The sequence below is a fragment of the Calliopsis andreniformis genome, unplaced genomic scaffold (assembly GCF_051401765.1).
Source record: "Calliopsis andreniformis isolate RMS-2024a unplaced genomic scaffold, iyCalAndr_principal scaffold0022, whole genome shotgun sequence".
NCBI lineage: Eukaryota > Metazoa > Arthropoda > Insecta > Hymenoptera > Andrenidae > Calliopsis > Calliopsis andreniformis.
In genome coordinates this window covers 10,937,143-10,957,531 of record NW_027480432.1, presented here as the reverse complement: position 1 = coordinate 10,957,531, position 20,389 = coordinate 10,937,143, and the positions used below count along the sequence as shown (strand labels likewise).

Here is a 20,389-nt window from a genome sequence, read left to right as displayed (position 1 = left end):
TCATGAATATTGATGATTTTGAGTACTTCTGTAGAAATATTTAAATGATATAAACTACTTCATATACATGTATCACAAATACGATTACAATATTTCATTAAAATTCTGGCGGGCTCCGTTTCTACGCGTTAAATAACCAATGTATACATTGAAACTATTAATTGTAACTGTATTACAATCTTATATGTACAAAATTAATCGAACGTGACATTTTATGACATTAAAAAAATCTGAATTATATGTTTATAAAAAAATTTTAAATAACCATTAATATTATTGTATCACATAAAAATAACATGTACTGTTATTCAAAACTGTACAAGAAATAAAATCTTTCTTTAACTTTTTTTCTGGTAAGACTACACTGTGCGAAGAGGAAAATAATCAATTTAAGCTTAACCGACGTTATCAAATTTTTAAAATAACAGAAAGCAAGGTAAACGCAGGTATACTAATACAAATGTCCATTTATTTCCATTGTGTGTAACTAGTAATTAGCATGCACAATAGAAAATTTAAATCATTGCCATATTTCGTAATAAAGATCACAAATTATTTTTATGTATAAATATACACTTTGGTTTACGAATACATTATCTAATTACACGTACGACTTGATTCTAAATAGAACAAATCCTTATAAAGGAGAGAAGTTTTGTGCACATATTATTCCTGGACACGGCGAGAAAATTTTTCCGTACATGGTACCATTCAGGATTCACTCATTTTATTAACTGAAGACCTAAACTTAATGTTTAGTACTCTTTTTATAGTAGGAGAATATATATAATAAATGCATTTAGATATTTATTATTTATTTTAATTATTGTAAGCTCTAAGTAAATTATTCTTGAAACAATCACTGCCTGTAGTTATTGAGATTAAAACAATTGAAACAGAACCAGTAACAGATTATTATATTATATTGATTACCTCATTCGTAAATATATTAGTACATTTCTTAATATGATCAGATTTATCTTCATGTCTTTATTGAAGACTGTCAATGCATCTCAAAATAGAATTAATGTACAAACATTATAAATAGGTCTTCAATTTACAATAAGGACCAGATGCATAAACATTGGACCTTTAGCGGTTCCTCACCAGTTTTTCCACACTCCAGTATCTTTCTTCTTCGTCCTCTCTCAATACCAAATTTTTGCCACAGTAAGTATACGTACAATACAATCAGGTACAAGAGTAGCATCTCTGGTTTGATCTGGTTTATTTCCAAAGAGAGGACGAAGTTTTGCAATCTTCTTAAGTTAACCACCTTCAGCCTCCTTGGGTTTCTTATTTCAATGCCGAATCTAAGGTTTGCAGGATAATCTCACTAGAAACATTACATTTTTTCAAGACGTTCGAGTAGTTAAACAATAATTCATTCATATTAAATTTGAATTTCGAATTCTAAGAAAAAAGCTCATAAATAAGTGATTTCTTGAAATTTCTAGTATTAAAAAAAAAATGAAGGAATCTTTCTTCTTACAATTGCAATTGTGAATTATTTATATCGTCCATATTCCGTAGTAATTAATATAAATGAATAAATTAACTCACAATGTATCGAGACGAAGGTGCAGAATTTTCCAAATTTCTTAGAGCAGCAATCAACCTTGCTCTTTTCTCTATCCGGAAATTCCGCTTTCCACATTCCGTGCTATTCTCTCCATTCCAAAAACAGATAGAAGCTACCTGTCTATATATACTTTACGCATCAAAAGAATGACTATTGGTCCGACTGTTCGTTGGTTTCTTCATTATCGGACATCGACGACGTCCTATCGTGATTTGTGCAATTGTCTGTCTTGCATTTGGATTCTGCGATCATAAGCCAATGTTGTTTATTCTTTCTGACGCCATCAACCAATGGTTCCAATTTATCCGACAATAAAGCAAATGCCTATCAAAAGAAACGTCATCAAATTTATTTCATGCCTAAGATTATTTCATATTTTTATTTTTTTCTGTCTCTATCCTTTTACCAATTACCCTGCATACTATTCTATTTCTCAAGCATGATCTCTTTGCAAAACTTTTAAATCACATTAACCGTATAGTATGCAATGATAAAATAATTGAATAAATTGTAAGAAATTGTTTTAATAATCACATATTGACGTCTTAAAGACTTACCTCGTAAATAGGAAGGCAAATCGAATCGATGAAGCCAACTTGCATCATCGGTAATTGATCTTCCTTTTCTCTGTTCATAATATCCTGCAAAACCATCAAAGAAATGGTATCATATTTGGGTTTCATAACTCTACATTGGCATAGTTATAATTTTATATGAAAGAGTAAATGGAAAATATAGATAAACCATGTATGATCTATAAACCTTATAGATCTTTTACTTTTCTAGAAACCTAAACTTTTGCTGGATACGAGTATGTCGAAATAGTTTTAAGAGTTTAATGAAATAAATTTTTCTGAAAATATTATCACGTTCAAGAGGCTGTAACCTACTGATAGTTCATCGTGTTATGTTATTATTTACTATTGTGATCCACCGATAGGCAGGGATGCCATAGAGATTCTGCCATAGGGATTCTGTCCCATCTACAACACTACGAACTTTGGGAGATGTGAGTCGTATCATCATGTAGGAGATTCGCTTTGTCCTCTCAACTGCGAATTCTCTGACAACCTTGCTTATCGCACGTTGGTGGGTTACGCCAGTAAATAAGAGAATCATTCGATGACCCATGAGTAGGCTATGGCATCTTGAACATGTTAACCTCTTCACTTATTTAAAGGTGTCCGACTCGTGTACTTTTTATAATATCTTCGCTGCCGATTACGCGGTAACGCGTAAGGAGGATGTTTTGCTAGTAACCAATCACGCACTTTCGCGTTAGAGGTCTATGTTTGCTTACTGGAAGCCCTGTAATTGGCAGTTTGGAGATAGTCGCCCGTTTCAGATCGGCAGTGAAAGTGATTACATTAAGAAAGAAAATTGTAGATTAAGAGGTTAATACGTTGTCCCTAATTTATAATATTAAACAACCACTATTTGTAATACTTACAATAGGTGTAATATTAAGTGTCCGTCTTTCGATATCTCCTTGCTCAAAGAACTCGCTGCTGACTAATTCTGCTACTCTCTTTTCCACCTCCCAAGGTTTTGTTATAGCCGCTAAATCACAGACGGTCATTAACATTCCTCTTAAAAGTTCTCGATGCTCGCTATAAGCCCAATTATAACCACCGCCTCGCGCTAAAGTAAGAAACGCTCCTCTTTTTCTGAAGTAAACCGCTAAGTCTGTAGAAAGGATCGCCTCTTCGAGAACTTTTACAACGCGGGAATATTCTTCAGGCGATAAATTCGATAAGATCTGATTTCCGTGACTGCTCAAAATCATAAGACACTGATCAAAGTGATGATGTTCCATCGTTGATGTTGAATACAACTGGGCAAGTGGTGAAGATGCTCTGCAAGTCATAAAATCATGTATTTCTACCGAGTATGAATACAATCTCTATAAGCTATTGTATTTGCGAAAAATTAATAAATATATACAGTGTGTTATTTTTGACGAAGTTCTCTAGTTTTCAATTTTGAAATAATGGCTGAATCTCTCTTTAGAATAGTTGCATATTTGAGTCAAAATGTGGGACAAATAATCACACTTATACCTTCAGATGTGTAATCCAAAAATTACAAAATTTTAATAAGAAGCACAATCTATTATCGAGAAAAGACATTTAGAAGATTCAGTTGCATAATGCTTTTCTACTTACTTAATTTGGAAGGAATTATTTGTACCTCGATGATCTAAATCATGACATAAGCAAGCAATTATCAAAGCAAGGCACTCGATTTCTCCAAAAATTTTCCACCATTGTGTGGCCTAAAAGTTAGTGAACTTTTAATTATGCATAATTTACAGTGTAATTTGTTAATCATTAAATATACTTACGGTTAAAATTGCGAACATCATTTGAGCGACATTAAATGCGTGACGCCAATTGTGGTACGTGACGTTCCTATAATTCTTTTTCACGCTGAGAAGCCACCGGCAAAGGACGTCATAATCAATATGGAAACGTTCAACAAAATCAAGATCCAAAAACATTCGAAGACATGCTGTTAATGTTTCATTATCTTCCATGTGAATGTCATCGAACTTAAAATCATGTAAGTGAAAATATGCTGCTGAAGGCACTCTTAGACTCTGAAATCGAAATTTAAAAAAAATGAAAACATTAATCTCCTAAAGGAATAGAATTAAGTTTGTTTTATGTGTACACTAAAAAGATGAACAAGGTGAAGAGACAGTTAGTTGATTTGATTCTGGTCATATATAATTACAAAAGCATATTAATAAAAATGTTAGGATTAATTTTAGATATTTTTTTATATAAGATTCATGAGATTAGTAATACATTTATAATCGTATGGATAGAATCAAATGAGGAGACTGTACCGAATCTTCTCATCTCCAACTACTATGTAAACACGATGTTGATAGCGAATTTATTAAAGACTACAATTTTAAATTTTACTTTTATAAAATATTACGTTATGCTATTCAAGATAAAGTTCCTAAATATACTACACAATAGTAATGCAACAGTATACCGATTTTAAAGATAGAAACCAACCCTTAATCTTTGCGCATCCTCTAAGGATGCAGATGCGTGGTAACTCAACACTTCTAACGTGACGCTTTGCTTAGCCATTGCTATCACAGCTTTCTCGTACCTAATTGGAAGCAAGAAACGCAGAAATTAGTATACTTTTATCAATAAATGTACTAAGAAATTATAAAATCACTTACATGTGTGTATTATGAATACCCATACCGCAAAAAATAGCAAATGCTTCGACAAAATTCTCGTCGTTCTTTGTGAACGCGAGGTCATCGAACTTGTTGATCAATTGAATGACGCCAATGATCTGACCCGACGAGTTCTTGATGGGCATGCAAAGAATGGTACGGTGTTTGAAACCGGTACCATCATCTACTGAAGGGTCAAACCTTGAATCCTCATAGGCGTTTGGTATATTTACCGTCTAAGGAAATTTAGTATAGTATTATTAAGTGGTAGTCTAAAGAAGGCGTTATGTCGTTCTATAAATTGAAAGATGAGAAATCCAAAAGAAATCACTGTTGCTCACCTCACCAGTTGTAGCAACGTAACCGGTAATGCCAACATTTATAGGAAATCTACTCTCAAACGGACTGCATGAACAAAACGGAATACATGTAAGGTTTCTGACGAAAGTAAATTATAGTTGGTAATTAAATAAAATAAAATGAGAACATAATTACAAACTTTATTCACCTAGTGCGAGAATCTGAATCCTCGCCGGCGAGGTCATTCGCCTCGAAGTCGAAGACTCGCGAGAAACTGCCCTTTGATGCCTTGTGCACGAGTAGAACCTACGCAAAATATTTCATATTGCATTATTGTCACCTGCAACAGGTGCGCCAAGTTTTTTCGATCTACGTGTAAGTTTTTTACGTTTTCGTGCAAGTTCCATATAAGTTTTAATTAAAGAAAACGTGTATGTACCTGTACACGCTGGCATTGAATTAAGGATTGTGTATGTGTCAAAATTCTCAACACCATGTGCTCTATTGTGCTCTGTTCTTCAAAAATCATCCTGGCCAAATCCAGTAGAACCTGTTAAAATAAGTACATGGTTATATTTATACCTACGATTGTAACTTGATTAAAGCTAGTGAAGTTGACTAGGCACAATATAAATAAAAATCGAAAATAAATTTTTCACTATTTAAATCTTTAAAAATTAGATGTGTATAGTCTCACTAAAAATGTATGAATTCGATTCCAATTTTTATAAAATTTGCTAACGTAAAATCAAAGTCTGAAAAAATATGCCATCTCTAGTGATTAGAGATTCCTTCTGAATTCCGATTTCCGACTCAACAGCCCTGAACTTGATTAAATGCTTATTATTAGATCGTAGATACTTGTGTAACTAAAATATATTCGCAAGAAATATACATATTTATCGAAAATTTCAATTGAAGAAAATCATTGTTCAAATTGCTCTAGAATGTCCTCTGGTTCTTTTATAAATGTGCTATTTAAAATTTTTGCAATTTTTAGTACTGAATCACAACTACCATTTTTTGGTATGACGCGATTAAATTCCTCTTCAATTTTTTTTCTAAAAATACCAGCTTGTTTTCCTTGTTTTCAGCAATTTCATTAATTATTTCTTTCGCAATCTGCACCTGCACCTTTGTTTTCTTTTTTTGTTTTTTATGCCAACGAATCAAATTTTGATTTAAATTTTCCTTCCCTAAAATTCCTTTTTAAATATATAACATATTCATTCGTCCATCGTTAATTTAAAATATGCAGAATACGTGCAATATAAAAAATATGGTTCTGCATAAATATTCGCAATCTACTAACTATATTTTTTAGCATTATTTTTCTAGAACGTATTTTGAGGACATTGCAATTTGAAGTCATGTAAAAGCTGCTACAATAGTGTAATTTCTGAAACGTTGTTTACATACTGACCTGATTTCTTTTCACCTCCAACTGACTTTTTTCATAAAGTTGCGCATTTCTGAGACCAATCCCACAGAACTGCAAATATCCGGCAAAAACTTTCTCATCCTGTGCCGTGAATTGACCTTCGCCACCAAGTTTGTTGATCACTTGTGCAACGCCGATGACATCCCCGTTGCAATCCTTTATTGGCATGCACAGAAGAGCTCTAGTTCTGTACCCCGTTAATGCATCGATTTCACGATTGAACCTTGCATCCTGTAAACGAAACATTTTTTCGAATACTTCTTCAACAGTCAGCGTCGACATTTGTCATAATATAAGAGGCTTATGAAGTGGAGAACAAATATTTAAAAAAATGAATAAATTGAAGTTTGAAAATATTACACGAAAATTACATGTACTGTCAATTAATAGAAATATATTCTAAATATATGTATTTATTATAACTTTGTAAATCGGTAAATTTGATAAATACGTATGACAAGCTTGTAGAAAGTAAAAGACAGGTACTGTTTCGACTCATTCGTAGCATAAGCGAAGAAAAAGGACATATCGATTACAAGAGATACGAGAAAGTGATGAGATTATAACGAGAAATTGTTTTCTCTTTGATTTTTATACTTATTTAATAAGTTTATTAGTGTTCCGTAAGTATTATCAGATTTGTTAAATACTTTAATATAGTTTCGAATGAAGATCAATTATATAACTAAAATTTACTCCATAAATTATCTGGAATTTACAATGAATTTCCAATATTGTTAGCTAAATTTGATGGGATCTACAATTCCCACTGAGAATACCAGCACTCCCGATAGGAAACACTTATTCTAATTTATAGACGAGAAAATACGGATGTGCATATTTGAAACACTATCGAGTAAACCTCATTTCCTCTTCATATTATGTATGCTTATTTTAATTTTATAGACTGTTTTTTGGGTAACAAATTAGAATATTCAAGACACGAATATTCGTAAAGCCAAGAAGCCGTAAGAATAGATGCTATAAAAAATACATATTTTAATTTTATGTTTATTATACTTTTGATTTTTATTCGAATTTCTACCATAGATTCAAGGAAGTGAGCGATTTAACTCTGATTTTTACTTGAATTACGGTTATAATATAGGCTGGGCCAAAAGTTTTTGTTAAACTAATGAATTCTATACTTTAGAGGAATGGAAAACTTTTATTCTCACGAGGATATCGCGGAGGTAGTCGCGAGAGAAACAAAAGAATTTAATTGCATATCGCTTGGGCATAACAAACTGCTCCATTCTTAAACTGCTGCCAACCAAAATATAACATCTTTTGCTACATTCACATGCGTACGACCAAGTCAAACGATGCTGGTCGCATTAACACTCTCTATCTCTTTCGCTCTCTCTTATTCAATGACTCCTGTGTAAGAAAGAGATACAGGAGTCAGTATGGTCAGATTCGTTTGAGCTTGTACACGTATGTATCTACATGGTCTTGCATTCACATGGATTACTATAGTAGCGAATATCAGTCTTTTTGGTATTTTCCCAATACTTTTTCTTTAAGCACACTCACGTGGTCTGTTGCTCACATAGATCCACTCAGTTATTATAGAATACATATATAATTGCAATAAGCTTCACCCTCGCGAAAAAGAAGCAGAGAAAAAGGTTCCCCTCAAATAATCTAGACTAGCAATAAGTTCAAGTGATACGTAAGAAAAATGCAGGAAAGGTCATTATTTCCTTATTATGACATATGTAGTTGTTCGACGATAGGTGTCAGAAGTTTTAAAGGATGATTTTACAAACTAAACTAAGACGAAAATGAAGAGCGATAAAATTGTACCTTAGGTTTCGTTTCCAAGTTATTAACTGTTAAAGATACATTTAGTATGTGCGTGAAGTGTGTTTGATTTGACTTATTCTACTGACATCGCTACGTCTGACCTGGCTAGTGGTTAATGCACGCTGCAGTAGAATAAGTCTCGAGTCAGACAGGCTTCACGCGAATCATGGTTTAGGCGTTGTCCTAACAATGTAATAACTCTAAAATGAACTCTCAAACACAATTAAGTCATTCTTGATTTCTGTTCTGTTTTAGCATACAGAATTACCCTTTAAAATTGTTGACATGTCTTGTCGAATACCCTGTATATTTGTAACCAGACTGCAGATTTTTATGCAATTTGATATTTTCATAAATACAATTGAAGAGACAGAACTAAAATAAAAATTTATTTCATGTTTCAAATACTATAATTTGCACTCTAGTTTTCATATATTACTATATTTTTTAATATTATATACGTTCTATAGCTTTTCATATATTTCAAATTTGCGTAAATGTATTAAACCCCGCTGTTTAATTGTAACTTATAATCGTAGTAAATGATGAACGAAACGTTCAGTAAGTTCACATAAGTATGATACTATTGATGCTACCACTATATATATTTGTTGCTTAATTGCAGCCAGTGATATCTATTCTGTACGTGCTACGAATCAGTTATCGAACATATCTGAATACAAATTTTCTTCATTATTTTCATATTTGTAGCCTACAGTATCACATTTTCGTTAATGTATCAGCACATAGATAGTAAATCATTATAAAAAAATTGAAATAGATATTTTTAAATGTTCGATAAAATAGTATTAGTTTGAAAATGAAGTTAATTAAGGAAACTGTTATTATTTTCTTTAGTCATATCTTTTGGTAGCTTTTAACATTCCTTTTCGAAGAAGAAGTATAACTTTAGAAACTTAAGAGGAAGGTCTATATTATACAACACTACAAACGCAGTATGAAAAAAAATTGACAAGCGCGCGCGAAGTCAATAAATATTCATCAATTTCATTTAATGTTAACAGTAAATCAAGAAACAGAATTTGGAAATCGAGTGATAGTAAAAGATGGAATATATGTTGAGGATATAAGAGTAAATTTTCTATTAACCCACAAAGAAATAGTGACTAGATTGCAGATGTTTATGCAAATTCCTGTTTTCATAATCTCAACTAGAAAAGTGGAGCCTAATTAAAAATTTATTACATCCTCCAGATATTATAATCTAGTAGAGTAGTATAAAATATTTTATACAGTTTTACATAGTATAAGAATACTGTTACGTTTTCATATATTGAAATTTCCCATGCCTAAAGATCCGCAGTCTAGTAATAATAAAATAGGATTTTATTTTCGGAGTTTACGTGAAACATTAAAATTGACAGGAAATCCTTGCCTTGTAAGCATCTGGTATGTTCACAGGCTCTCCGCTTTCAGCAACGTATCCAACGATTCCCGTGCCCCAGGGAATTTTTATCTCATCCTTTTTCTCCATCTCAAGCAATGTCGATCTCGAACACACGTCGAACAGCTTCGACACGAGACATCTGCTTCTCGAATATCCCATTTCGCGTTGTTCAGTGTTCCCGTTGCCTGTTTTCCCTGGGCTCGCGTTGTCAGTGGAATTGTTCAATGGTGTGTCGTGATTTTGCGAGGACGGCATGCAACCGCCACCTCTCTCTCCTTGAACGAGAAAAAGAGAACCACGATCGGCGTGTAAAAGGGTGCTCACATTCTGCAAGATCTTGTGACACAAGGACCTCACATCCAGCTCGTTACAGATATCCTTGACCTGCGATGCAATCAACGATCAAGTGTTACTTCAAATCATTTTCATTCAGTCCTGGAATAAACGTCATAACTAGTGCAGAATAGAAACAATATTCTTTTAATTACAGGTTGTGAAAGTATATACACAGTTTTTAGGGTGCTCTCTATGGAAGCCTTACTTAACGAAAAATATTATATCGACAAGTATGCAAACATGGTTGCAATCTGAAAGATTTCAGTTGTGGGTACTGGTAACAATTAAAAGTGAGCCAATAACAAAACATGGACATGTAACTTTTAAGATAATTGTTTATGGAAAACAAAAGAAAGAAAAGAACTGAAAAAATGAAAATTCTTAGGATTTCTTAATTGATTACCCTACTATGGCTCTAACATTCGTTGAAGTTATGTAACCTCACAATTTCAACTTCAAACTTTTATATAAAATAGACTCTTTGTTGTGGCGTGACTTTATATTTACATAATATAAGCAATAATAGTGCAAATTTGTAAAATAGAATCGGGAAAAAAATTTAAACATTTTTTTCATCAATTAAACCAGATACCAAAAGACGCATGGTCATGCCATAGCAAATACAATTTAATTTATAAAACAGTTTGAAGTTGAAATTGTGAAGTTACGTAACTTCAACAAATATTAATACTTCTTTATAAAATTTTCAATATATATTTTATTGATTTATTAATTATATTAATTATTTATTAATTAATTATATTTATTGAGATGCATATTAATAAATAAAATCGTATCTGTAATTTTTCTGGAATTAATTTCTAAAGTTTTCATAGTAGGGTAACTCAACTTCTGAGTTAATAGCGCATGTTTTGCAATACTTTTAACTAAAATACCATTTCATTTACTGTCTGTTTTCATGTTCTTCTTCAAATATTTCTGAATTAGGTAAAAATAATACAAATATTACAAAGATAAAAATAATACAAATATTTCTGAATTAGGTAAAAATAATACAAATATTAAATACTCTCACATCTTAAATGGCACATGAAAGTTGCCATGTTGACAATGCTTTAAGGGATGTTCTACCAAGAATAAATGTAACTGAGATAATCAAGAAACGAATATATCGTACCAATTCAAAAATAAGATCTTTCTCGTCCAAATGCCTCAGTTCATGCCTGGATCGTCTCTGTGGTCTACCCGAATTCCCTGAACCGACTTGCTGACTTCCTGGCTGACCTGGATCGCCGGGTGAAACACTTAGGAAGGTTGGCGTTCCATCGATAGTGTTAACGATCGGTTTCAATAAACCACCACGTTCAAACTCATGGGCCGAAATTTTACGAACAGGCGTCGTGGCACCAGATCCCCCGGAACCACCTCGACCAGAAGCTGATGTACCACCCGCGTGAATTGGGCTCGACAACTCCACGCAACTACTCGACGAAGATGTTGGTGTTGCATGCGAGACGAGCCACATATCTACGGTTTGCCTCGTCACTTTCCTGTCGATGAACAATCATTTGTTTAAAATTTTCTTATTATTGTAGTCATTAACGCATTTTCATGGATCTTCCAAATAAGCATGATGATGAAAGGATGAAAGGAGAGTTTAAAGAGCGTCTTTAAGATCGAAGGTTTATAGAGATGCGGCTTATCTATGAATTAGAAGTGGGATTAATAATACGCGGTTAGGAAATGAATTTCACAAACTCTGATTTCTCTTTCATTACGATTTTATTAAAAAGGGGTAATAATATTAACAATTAATTTAACTTGAAGCTTAAATGTTAATGTTAATAGAATGTTATTGTTAAATTTGAATACCGAAGATATTTAAGCACTGCATACTGCAGTGAAAATGTCTCGAATTGTGGAAGTTGGTAGTTATAATAAAAGAATTTTGGAGGCAGAGTCATCCAGAGTATTCATTTAACGGGTAAAAGGATTTTTCTAGTTTCTGATAATTAAACAATCATTAGATTGTAAAACCACCACTGTAAAATAGATAAATCTAATTTGTAGAAAGATATGTATATATAAAAATTAGACTTATGTAAAATAAAAATTGAAAAACAGTATACGAAATGCCTAGAAAATTCGAATTCGAGACCTTCAGGTCACCAGTTAACCGCCCTCCACATTTCATTTACTTGACTTCCCTAATAACGCTTTTGACTAAACCATTTCCCTGGAAAAACCTGAATTGTTTCACCTTAAAGAAAGTGCGCTTAGGGTTTTCCTGTCTAAATAGGAAGATATATCAATATACCAAGGACTCTGGTTGGTTATTATTCTAAAAAGGAACGGCTAATCAGAGATTCTATAGAAAAGCTATTGTTTTCTAGTATAGCAAGTTTTCTAGTATTACTTGGATCGAGAGCATAGGTGCCAGGGAATTCCTCGTTAAAAGAGGACAGTGAATCTGCCCCACATTCCACATCCCTCAAATTACCCTATGGTAGCCGAGTGAGGACCTACTACAGCTTATTTCGAGGATATGAAACGTGCGAATGGTTCATTTTCCCCTCTCGGTGAGGAATTCCCTGGTAACCCTGATCGAGAATCGAAAAAACTTAAAGCACACCACTGCAAACAACTGAATCCCCTCAAAAACCTATTATGATTAAATGTTGCATGTAATAAATTGTTTTTCCCACACTATCCTGAATCAACGAACAGTCAAACACACCCAAATAGAATGTCGAACCTCATAAGCGATTCGGGGAAGTTCGTTTCACAAAACTGAAAGGTGCATTACAGTTTACATGTATACCTATTATATGCTGGTTGTAAAATGGACCAGAGCAACAGATGTGACTCGAGGGCAATATTGTTTTGTACGTAACAGAATAATTTGAAATTCAAAAGGATATGCAATAAGGTCAGATGTATATTGGATTGCAATTATGCAACATCTGAAAAACTAACATGTGTAGAATAATAGTATACTTATTGCAGTTCGTAGCAATACTGTCATGTTTTGTTTGTGTGAAAATGTACAGATTTACTGAATAAATAATAGATACACCCAGCTCAGTCGAATCTGACTACATCAATACTCTCTATTTCTTTTTTACGCGGGAGCCATTGAATGAGAGAGAGAGAGAGAGAGAGAGATGTCGTTTTAGTTAGCCGTGAACATGTCCAAATAACTTGTACAGATAATAAGCAAATTCGACTGAAAAACTTATCTGCGTAACACGATTGCAATGGTGAAACTCTACCTTACTTTAAATATATTTTTCACTAATAATTATTATTGGTGATAGTAACCTTAGAAAGTAATCGTTGACAAAGTCAGGATGTTCGTCCAGCCAAGCTTCCATTCGGGCATATTCCGGGTCGTAGATAGCCGAAGTTGAGGAGTAATAGCCGCCAGTGGATTTTCCATCTGGCATCTGTTGCAATGCGCCCTGCCCTGCCGTAACGTTCTGCACTCCTTGCACCCCCTGTACACAAGGAGTTACCGTCTCCGCCGTCATCCTCGGCTCCTCGATACTCCGCAAGTGCAGGCCTACTTGACAAACAAATATTTCGTCGTTATACATTGCTTCATATTTCTACGTTTGTTGTATCTTAAATGTAAATTATAAACTGTGGTACGACAGTGTAATCACTAGGCTGTGGATTTATATGCATTTGTGGAAATTTTGAATGTGTAAAAAATTACGAAATTATGGAAAAATAAAAATATCAAAAATAAAGAATCAATAGTATTTGAAATACAAAATTATCTTTTCTTTAGATTCCATTTTTTAAGTTATGTTTTATAAAAATATGAAATTGCATAAAAATTAGTAGTAGATGAAGCTACTCATTAATTAAAAAACATCGCATGTTGTAGTTAACAGGCATTGTACCTGTTTCAGTTAGTTACTCTATTTTCTTTAATTTGTAAGCTTTACATTTGAAAATGAATTATTGTATAAGGTCTGTAAAAATATGTTTAATATTATAATATTACATAGATAAATAGTATGTTAATGGAAACTGTATCATTTAATAGTGTTAGGTCTTATGGAACCGAAAAATAACACGTATGAGAATGAATAGCGTAAAAATATGTGCATAAGTATGCTGGGCGTATTCTTATTAAATCCCTTTATCCAATTCAATTACATTCTCATACATGAATAATGCGCATAAATTTCGGACGTAAAATCTGCAAGTACAAATTATTCTTTATTTCACGCAGTTTACAACAAAACCTTGTAAATAAATGGCAAAAGAAAACACAATTATATTGACACAACCTGTGCAGTCAAATTTCGAAGCACGCATTATAAATACTTTCTACCGATTTGTAAGCACACTTGTCTATGACTCACCCGTAATAAATCAAAAGTATAGATACGTGAGTGAATTTTTAACTGCGCACGAGTTGTGACTGTCAAGAGCCATTTAAACTTGAAAAGTAAAACAATTTCATATTATGACCAATTATTAATTAACTAGATACCAGATTATTTATAGTAAGGTAGTAGGCCTAGATGAGTGTGTTAATATTAAAAATAAATGTTCAAAGTGTTTCTTTAAAGAACCTAAGTTAATAAAGATTATGTTTAGAACAAAAATTGATTTTATAGAACTGTTTGTATTCGACAAATTCTAATAGATTATAACTGAGTCCCTCTCTTAGGGCTACTGATCCTATTAATTATATTATTTCAAGTTTAAATAAAAAGAGCCAATGTGTGAAAAGGAAATTGTTAAGCTTGGAGTACGCTCCTGATAACCAATTTTATTATAATCGATAGAGTATTATTAAATCATTATTCAAATCTTAATCAATATTCTACTGTATTGCACTCTTATTGTCGTTACATCGAATAGCTGTAACTCTGAATAAGCGAGCCTGCGTATAATTGAGATCTGGTTAATCCAGGTCCTACTGTACTATGGTCCAGTAGAGGTAAAGAGAATACATTGTTGTTAATCGCATATACTATAGCATGTATGCATAAGCATCTAGACATTTAAAAATACTACAATATAGTGCTCATATACATGTAACCCATTTGGTGTGGGTGAAATAGAATAGCGGAAGAAATGTAACTATAATTTCCGGCAGTAATAGGTTGATTGCAAGGATTAAAAAAGCTCCACTACGGGTGGAAAGTTATAGGAACACATAAAATCTTTTACTACCACCAGAACCTGTTTTAATAAGGCGGGAAACGCGGATGGAAGCAATATTTTTTCATATAATGCACTTGGAAGAGGTTAAAGAACTTATTGAATCTTTCACCGAGGTGTTTGGGAATCAGGTATGCTTAACTTCCAAATCGGTTGATAAAATAATGCAACTTGTTTCGCGTTCGGCATCGCTTTTATTAGAGAAAATAACAGCAGCTTATTTACAGTACTATTAAGAAGATTTAATGAAGCATGTAAAAATCTTTACATACAGTAGTGGATATTTTATACTTTGCCGCGCAATACCAAATATATTGCACTTGCTTATTTTTAACAAAATGATCTTTAAATTATGCAATTCAATTTTACATGTATTACCAATTCAAAATCTTGCCTCGTATCACTGATGAGTGACCAGATTCTTTCAATCCAACCCGATTAAGGGAATAAGGAATTAACGTTCAACATTTCCATTTAGAGAACAGACATGAGTCTACCTTTTCAATTTATTTACGTTCTGTTATAAGCGAAAGAACACGCGAATATTCGAATAACTGGGAATCTTCTATGAGCATCGAACTGGCGTTTCACAGCGTACTAGTGACGATTGAAACTTCTTTTGAAAACTCCTAGGAAAATTCGCGGAAGAGCTTTACGCCAATGGCAATGCAGGCGAACGACAGGATCTTCGTGAACAGGAATTACCAATGGTAATGTACTACTCTAGTTCAACTCTGATAACATTATATGTATTAACTAGATAGACCTTTTATGGATTCCTTACGCTGAGTCCTTTGTCAAACATGATCGTGTAGTTTCGGATGTATTACATTGCTACACCTCTTCCTTAGACTACGTATAATTCATTAAACGTTAGCAGTGAACAAATTTGCAAACGTTTCTATCATTACGAAACAAATGGTTTTAATAAAAAGGGTGAAACATACTCGTAAACGTGGTAGAGATGAAAGCTTTCAGTTACAAATCATAGCCAGTCAATATTATTCAAGTATTCCATCAACAAAGTGGATAGATTTGGTGGGCCTCCCGTTTTCGTAGCGTCCATTTGCCCCGAATAATTTTATTATTTTGCGCAACATAATTCTAATAAAAATTGTCGCCAAGTTATACAAAAACCTCCCACTTTTTTTTAGAAAATGGTTAATGTTAACTCGAAGGTATATATCTATTTTGTGTCGATTTGAAAGTCCTCTTCAAAGGACTATGCTTTTATTTCGAACGCCCTATACACAGAGATATGTGAGACATTTTTAGAGATTAAGGTCTAGACTGCGATAAAAGTGACAGAACTCAAAAAAGTACGTTTACCATAATATATTTTGTATTAAACTTCTTTATGGTCGTAATTTGTAAACTTCGTTTCTTAAGTTGTGTCTCTGTTATCGCAAGTAAGCGATATGTGTGTCTGCAGACACACAGTTTTTTCAGTTAAGTACACACTATTCTATATTACGTGTAACGCTGTTCTAATATTTCCTTGTATGGTGTGCTACCTCTTTAACACGTTGGCTGCCATGTGACCCGCCCGTAGGTCACACTGTGCTTGCCCCACTGTGCCTCGTGACACGTTGGTGGATCACGGTGAGCCCTATTTTATATTTTAATTTGTATCTTAGCATACGAGGAAAGAAATGCGAAAACCGGTGTGACAGCGAACATGTTAATGTTTTGCTAGGCCCAGAGATATTCCAGCCTTTTAAATGAGTGGAGCATGGTCATGAATCTTAAAGGAAGTATCACACTGTACGCAATGCTAAATAGTGTATGAATAATAAACTAAGTATTTTTGGACAATGTGCATGTACATAGATATATTTGAATCCCAAAATTAGAGTGTATTAAGTCCACCTGTTTTCTGTTTGACTTACTATACTTTGGCTCTGGGGTTCAGATATATTTTTTATTATCTTTGTATCTAGAACTCTACAAAAATGCTTCACATGATTGGAAGCATTCTTTATACTTCGGTTATACGTACTCTAATAAGATAAATAATATGCGCTGTGTATAAATGAATCAGTAATTTGAAGAACCGTATAAGTCTAATCTTAGCTATTTCCAGATAACCTCAAAACTATATTAATTTGAATCCTATAACCAAAGTGTATTTCATGTTTTTCAGATGAAAGAAGATGCACTTAATACACTTTGGTTTTGGCTCTGGATATGTAAAATACATAGAATTACTTATATGTTGGAGTCAAATATCACAAAATGTGGGGTTTGAACTCGTAGATATACAGAGTGTATCGACTATACGCCTCAATATTTTAAAGGGTGGTAAGGTACCTCAATCGGGTCACAAAATGTCCTGTGTCATATATAATGCAAACAATTGTTACCAAAAATTTGATTCAAGTATCGATAACAATCTTAGGCCAGCCCTACACAGGTGTTTTATACGTCGCGTGTTGCACACTGCGTTTTCTCTGCTGAAATAGCAATTACATGTTATAACGCCTCTGATTATATGAAAAAGGCAAAGAAGACGTGACGTGCAACGCACGAAGTAAAACAAAACTGTCTTTTATCAACAATTCTACTACGCATATTCAGTTATTGTTACGCTTAAAAAGTAACCAATGTTGTTTGACTACCGTTTGTTTCGCAGTAACGATTGCCATCATTGTGAATCGAATTCATTCCTTTCAGTCACATGGCATAAACACGTCGAGGAATTGAAGTCTCGCTAAAGTCGATGATAATTTCTATTGTTTCTCCGAATTCGATCATAATCATTAATATTATTTCCTTCGTGGCGGTCAACCGGAAACGCTTATGAAAGTAAGATTTGAGTTACAGGAATCACAATCAGACATATCATACGTATGGTTATTGTGTTTGATTATTACAGTACAATTAAGCGTTTATAAGCGATTCTTCGCTATTCAAGGCACGTTTATATTCGAAATTCTGCCGTATAAAGTTTCGAAGCCATAATTTATATACCTACATCACTGCGATTAAATGAAAAGGTATGAAAATATCTGAGAGTCAATTGACCCAAGTCCTTTTTTGTTATTTTTCTAAAAAGCAGAAAAACAAATGCGATCACCTATTTGGTAATATAGTATTTCAAGTGATTTTTATTTCTACTATTACATTTCCTCGTAACTTAAATAAATCCTTACTATTCCAATAAAATTGAGAGCAAACAATAAGATGCTGTATAAAGCGTAATTTTGGAGAAAGGGGACTTGGGTTAGTCTGACTCTGTTAGAATTTTATAGTACAAAAGCTATCTAACTTATTAATATAAAACTAAATATTAATTATATCTACATGTAGTATAGATACTTGCTCAAATTACATCTATAGAGTTGCAGTGAAACGAAAGTTTACAGACTGAACACTAATAACTGCATGGATACCTTCGTCACCAAGGCTGAAACAATCCATTAGAATAGATTTTCCTGCTACTACTTAATACGGTAAATAAATCAATGTGAATCTAACTAATGTATCTATCTACATTCATAAAATGACTACCAATTATATTAAGTCTTACTTTTGCTTACAACTGCGCTAAAAGAAACTGTGAACGGAAGCTAAAATAATGCAAATCACTTCAATTACATTGATAAAGTTGCAGTTTTAAAACATAAAGAAAACAAATGGAAAATTTACATCTGCATTTTCCTTGTTCGATAAAGAGTGTGAAAGTTTATTACTGTGACGATATTTCTCTTTCAATATATTCAGAACCCGAAGCTTGACATTGCAAAGAACCATGGAGCGTGTAAACTCATCCGTGATAAATCTGATCGTCGTACGCTGTATTAACATGGGATATTTTTTCAGCGGGAGTAAACCAGCAACATAGGAATTTTACCCGACAAGTAAAGTCCGTCAGTGTTTTTCCACAGTTCCCACTGCTTCCGGCTGACCATGCAACGAACAACGATATTAACAGTTAACAAAAATTAACCCTCAACTGCTGACATAGAGTCTGGTAAACTCCACGTACTGTAATTTTTATTATTGCTTTCATTTACATATAAAATACCTTGTAATGAAAATTGCGAATAAGTTTCATATCTCATTTCTACATTACAATTAGCATCATATTAATTTTATAAATATTTAGTGTTAATAGATTTTAATCAGTCTTTGTAAAACTTCAAATTGAGCGTCTGTAGTTGCGGGTCAAAATCGATAATTTAATTAAACTGTAAGCAAACGTACATATCGGATATTCTGACAATAATTAAATGGACGATCAATTATCCAAACACTATCGCTTCAATACTGGGAAACAAATATATACTAATTTCTGCATGCAAACTTGATTTGTATATACTGTGTGCTTCTCAATAATCTCATCATCTGAAAGTACACGGAACGAAACTATTTAGACTGTAATTGTAAGAATGTTGAGAAAAAAGTTTTTACCAGATGTTACAACGATTAGAAGGGAAGATAAAACAAACTAGAGAAAAGATCTGCCTCCACATAATGCAAGGGCAGGACGTGTAACATTGTTACTGATTTTTCGGAAACAAAGGTGAGACCTGGGCTAAAAGTCCAGGATCTGCCCAATTAACGATTGTGACAGGAAGGCACTCGGCCCTGATCCCTTTCAAGGCTTCACTTGACAGAACTTTACCGATTTTTAATTAAATTATGGGATCCTCGAAGTGGCGAATTATGCATGGTTCTTTTCTTTAAAATACTGAAATTCTAGCACAGAAAAGATAATATTAGTCTGGTCTACAAATCAGATGAAATTTAGTGGTCTAAGTACGAATTGATGGTATGTAGGCCATTGATGGTTCAGGAGTTTCATTGTTTCCTGCCATAGAGTGACAAAACAGATACCTTCTTCTGTTGCAATACATCTGATTTAATGATGATAAACTCATGTTAAAGTGGAAAATAATTTGACAAACTTGCATCCATAAAAACTGTTTTCTTAGGCATTTTAAAAAAGAATATTCAAAATTGTTTAATTAGCGAAGTCAGTAGTGAAGTATAGAGTAATCACCATTTGTCGAGGTGCTGACCAGGACGAATTAAGGTTCATTTATGCAACCGACGAGCCGAGGAGAAGTCGAGCAAATATTATACATACTAGTGAAAAATCACAAATACACAATTACAAATGATAGAACACTATCAATATGTGTTTCTTCGGTGTAATCG

At 33.2% G+C, this 20,389-nt stretch overlaps 1 protein-coding gene across 3 annotated transcripts in view; it reads right to left on the bottom strand.

Moving 5' to 3' along the window:
• Nucleotides 1-244: 244 nt before the first annotated feature.
• LOC143186909 (dual 3',5'-cyclic-AMP and -GMP phosphodiesterase 11) overlaps nt 245-20,389 on the bottom strand; it is a 175,835-nt gene continuing 155,690 nt past the window's right edge. For 2 of the 3 annotated variants that reach the window (XM_076390764.1, XM_076390762.1), the window contains 15 exons: nt 13,364-13,604; nt 11,220-11,592; nt 9,734-10,129; nt 6,511-6,759; nt 5,527-5,637; nt 5,296-5,393; nt 5,129-5,192; nt 4,788-5,023; nt 4,612-4,711; nt 3,927-4,181; nt 3,748-3,857; nt 3,033-3,438; nt 2,140-2,223; nt 1,564-1,906; nt 245-1,336 (listed from right to left, as the gene is read on the bottom strand). In XM_076390764.1, coding sequence (XP_076246879.1) covers nt 1,733-1,906; nt 2,140-2,223; nt 3,033-3,438; nt 3,748-3,857; nt 3,927-4,181; nt 4,612-4,711; nt 4,788-5,023; nt 5,129-5,192; nt 5,296-5,393; nt 5,527-5,637; nt 6,511-6,759; nt 9,734-10,129; nt 11,220-11,592; nt 13,364-13,572 — 2,865 coding nt within the window. In that variant the 5' untranslated portion in view covers nt 13,573-13,604 and the 3' untranslated portion in view covers nt 245-1,336; nt 1,564-1,732. The remainder of the gene's footprint in view (nt 1,337-1,563; nt 1,907-2,139; nt 2,224-3,032; nt 3,439-3,747; nt 3,858-3,926; nt 4,182-4,611; nt 4,712-4,787; nt 5,024-5,128; nt 5,193-5,295; nt 5,394-5,526; nt 5,638-6,510; nt 6,760-9,733; nt 10,130-11,219; nt 11,593-13,363; nt 13,605-20,389) is intronic. The other variant, XM_076390763.1, reaches the window with a different exon arrangement.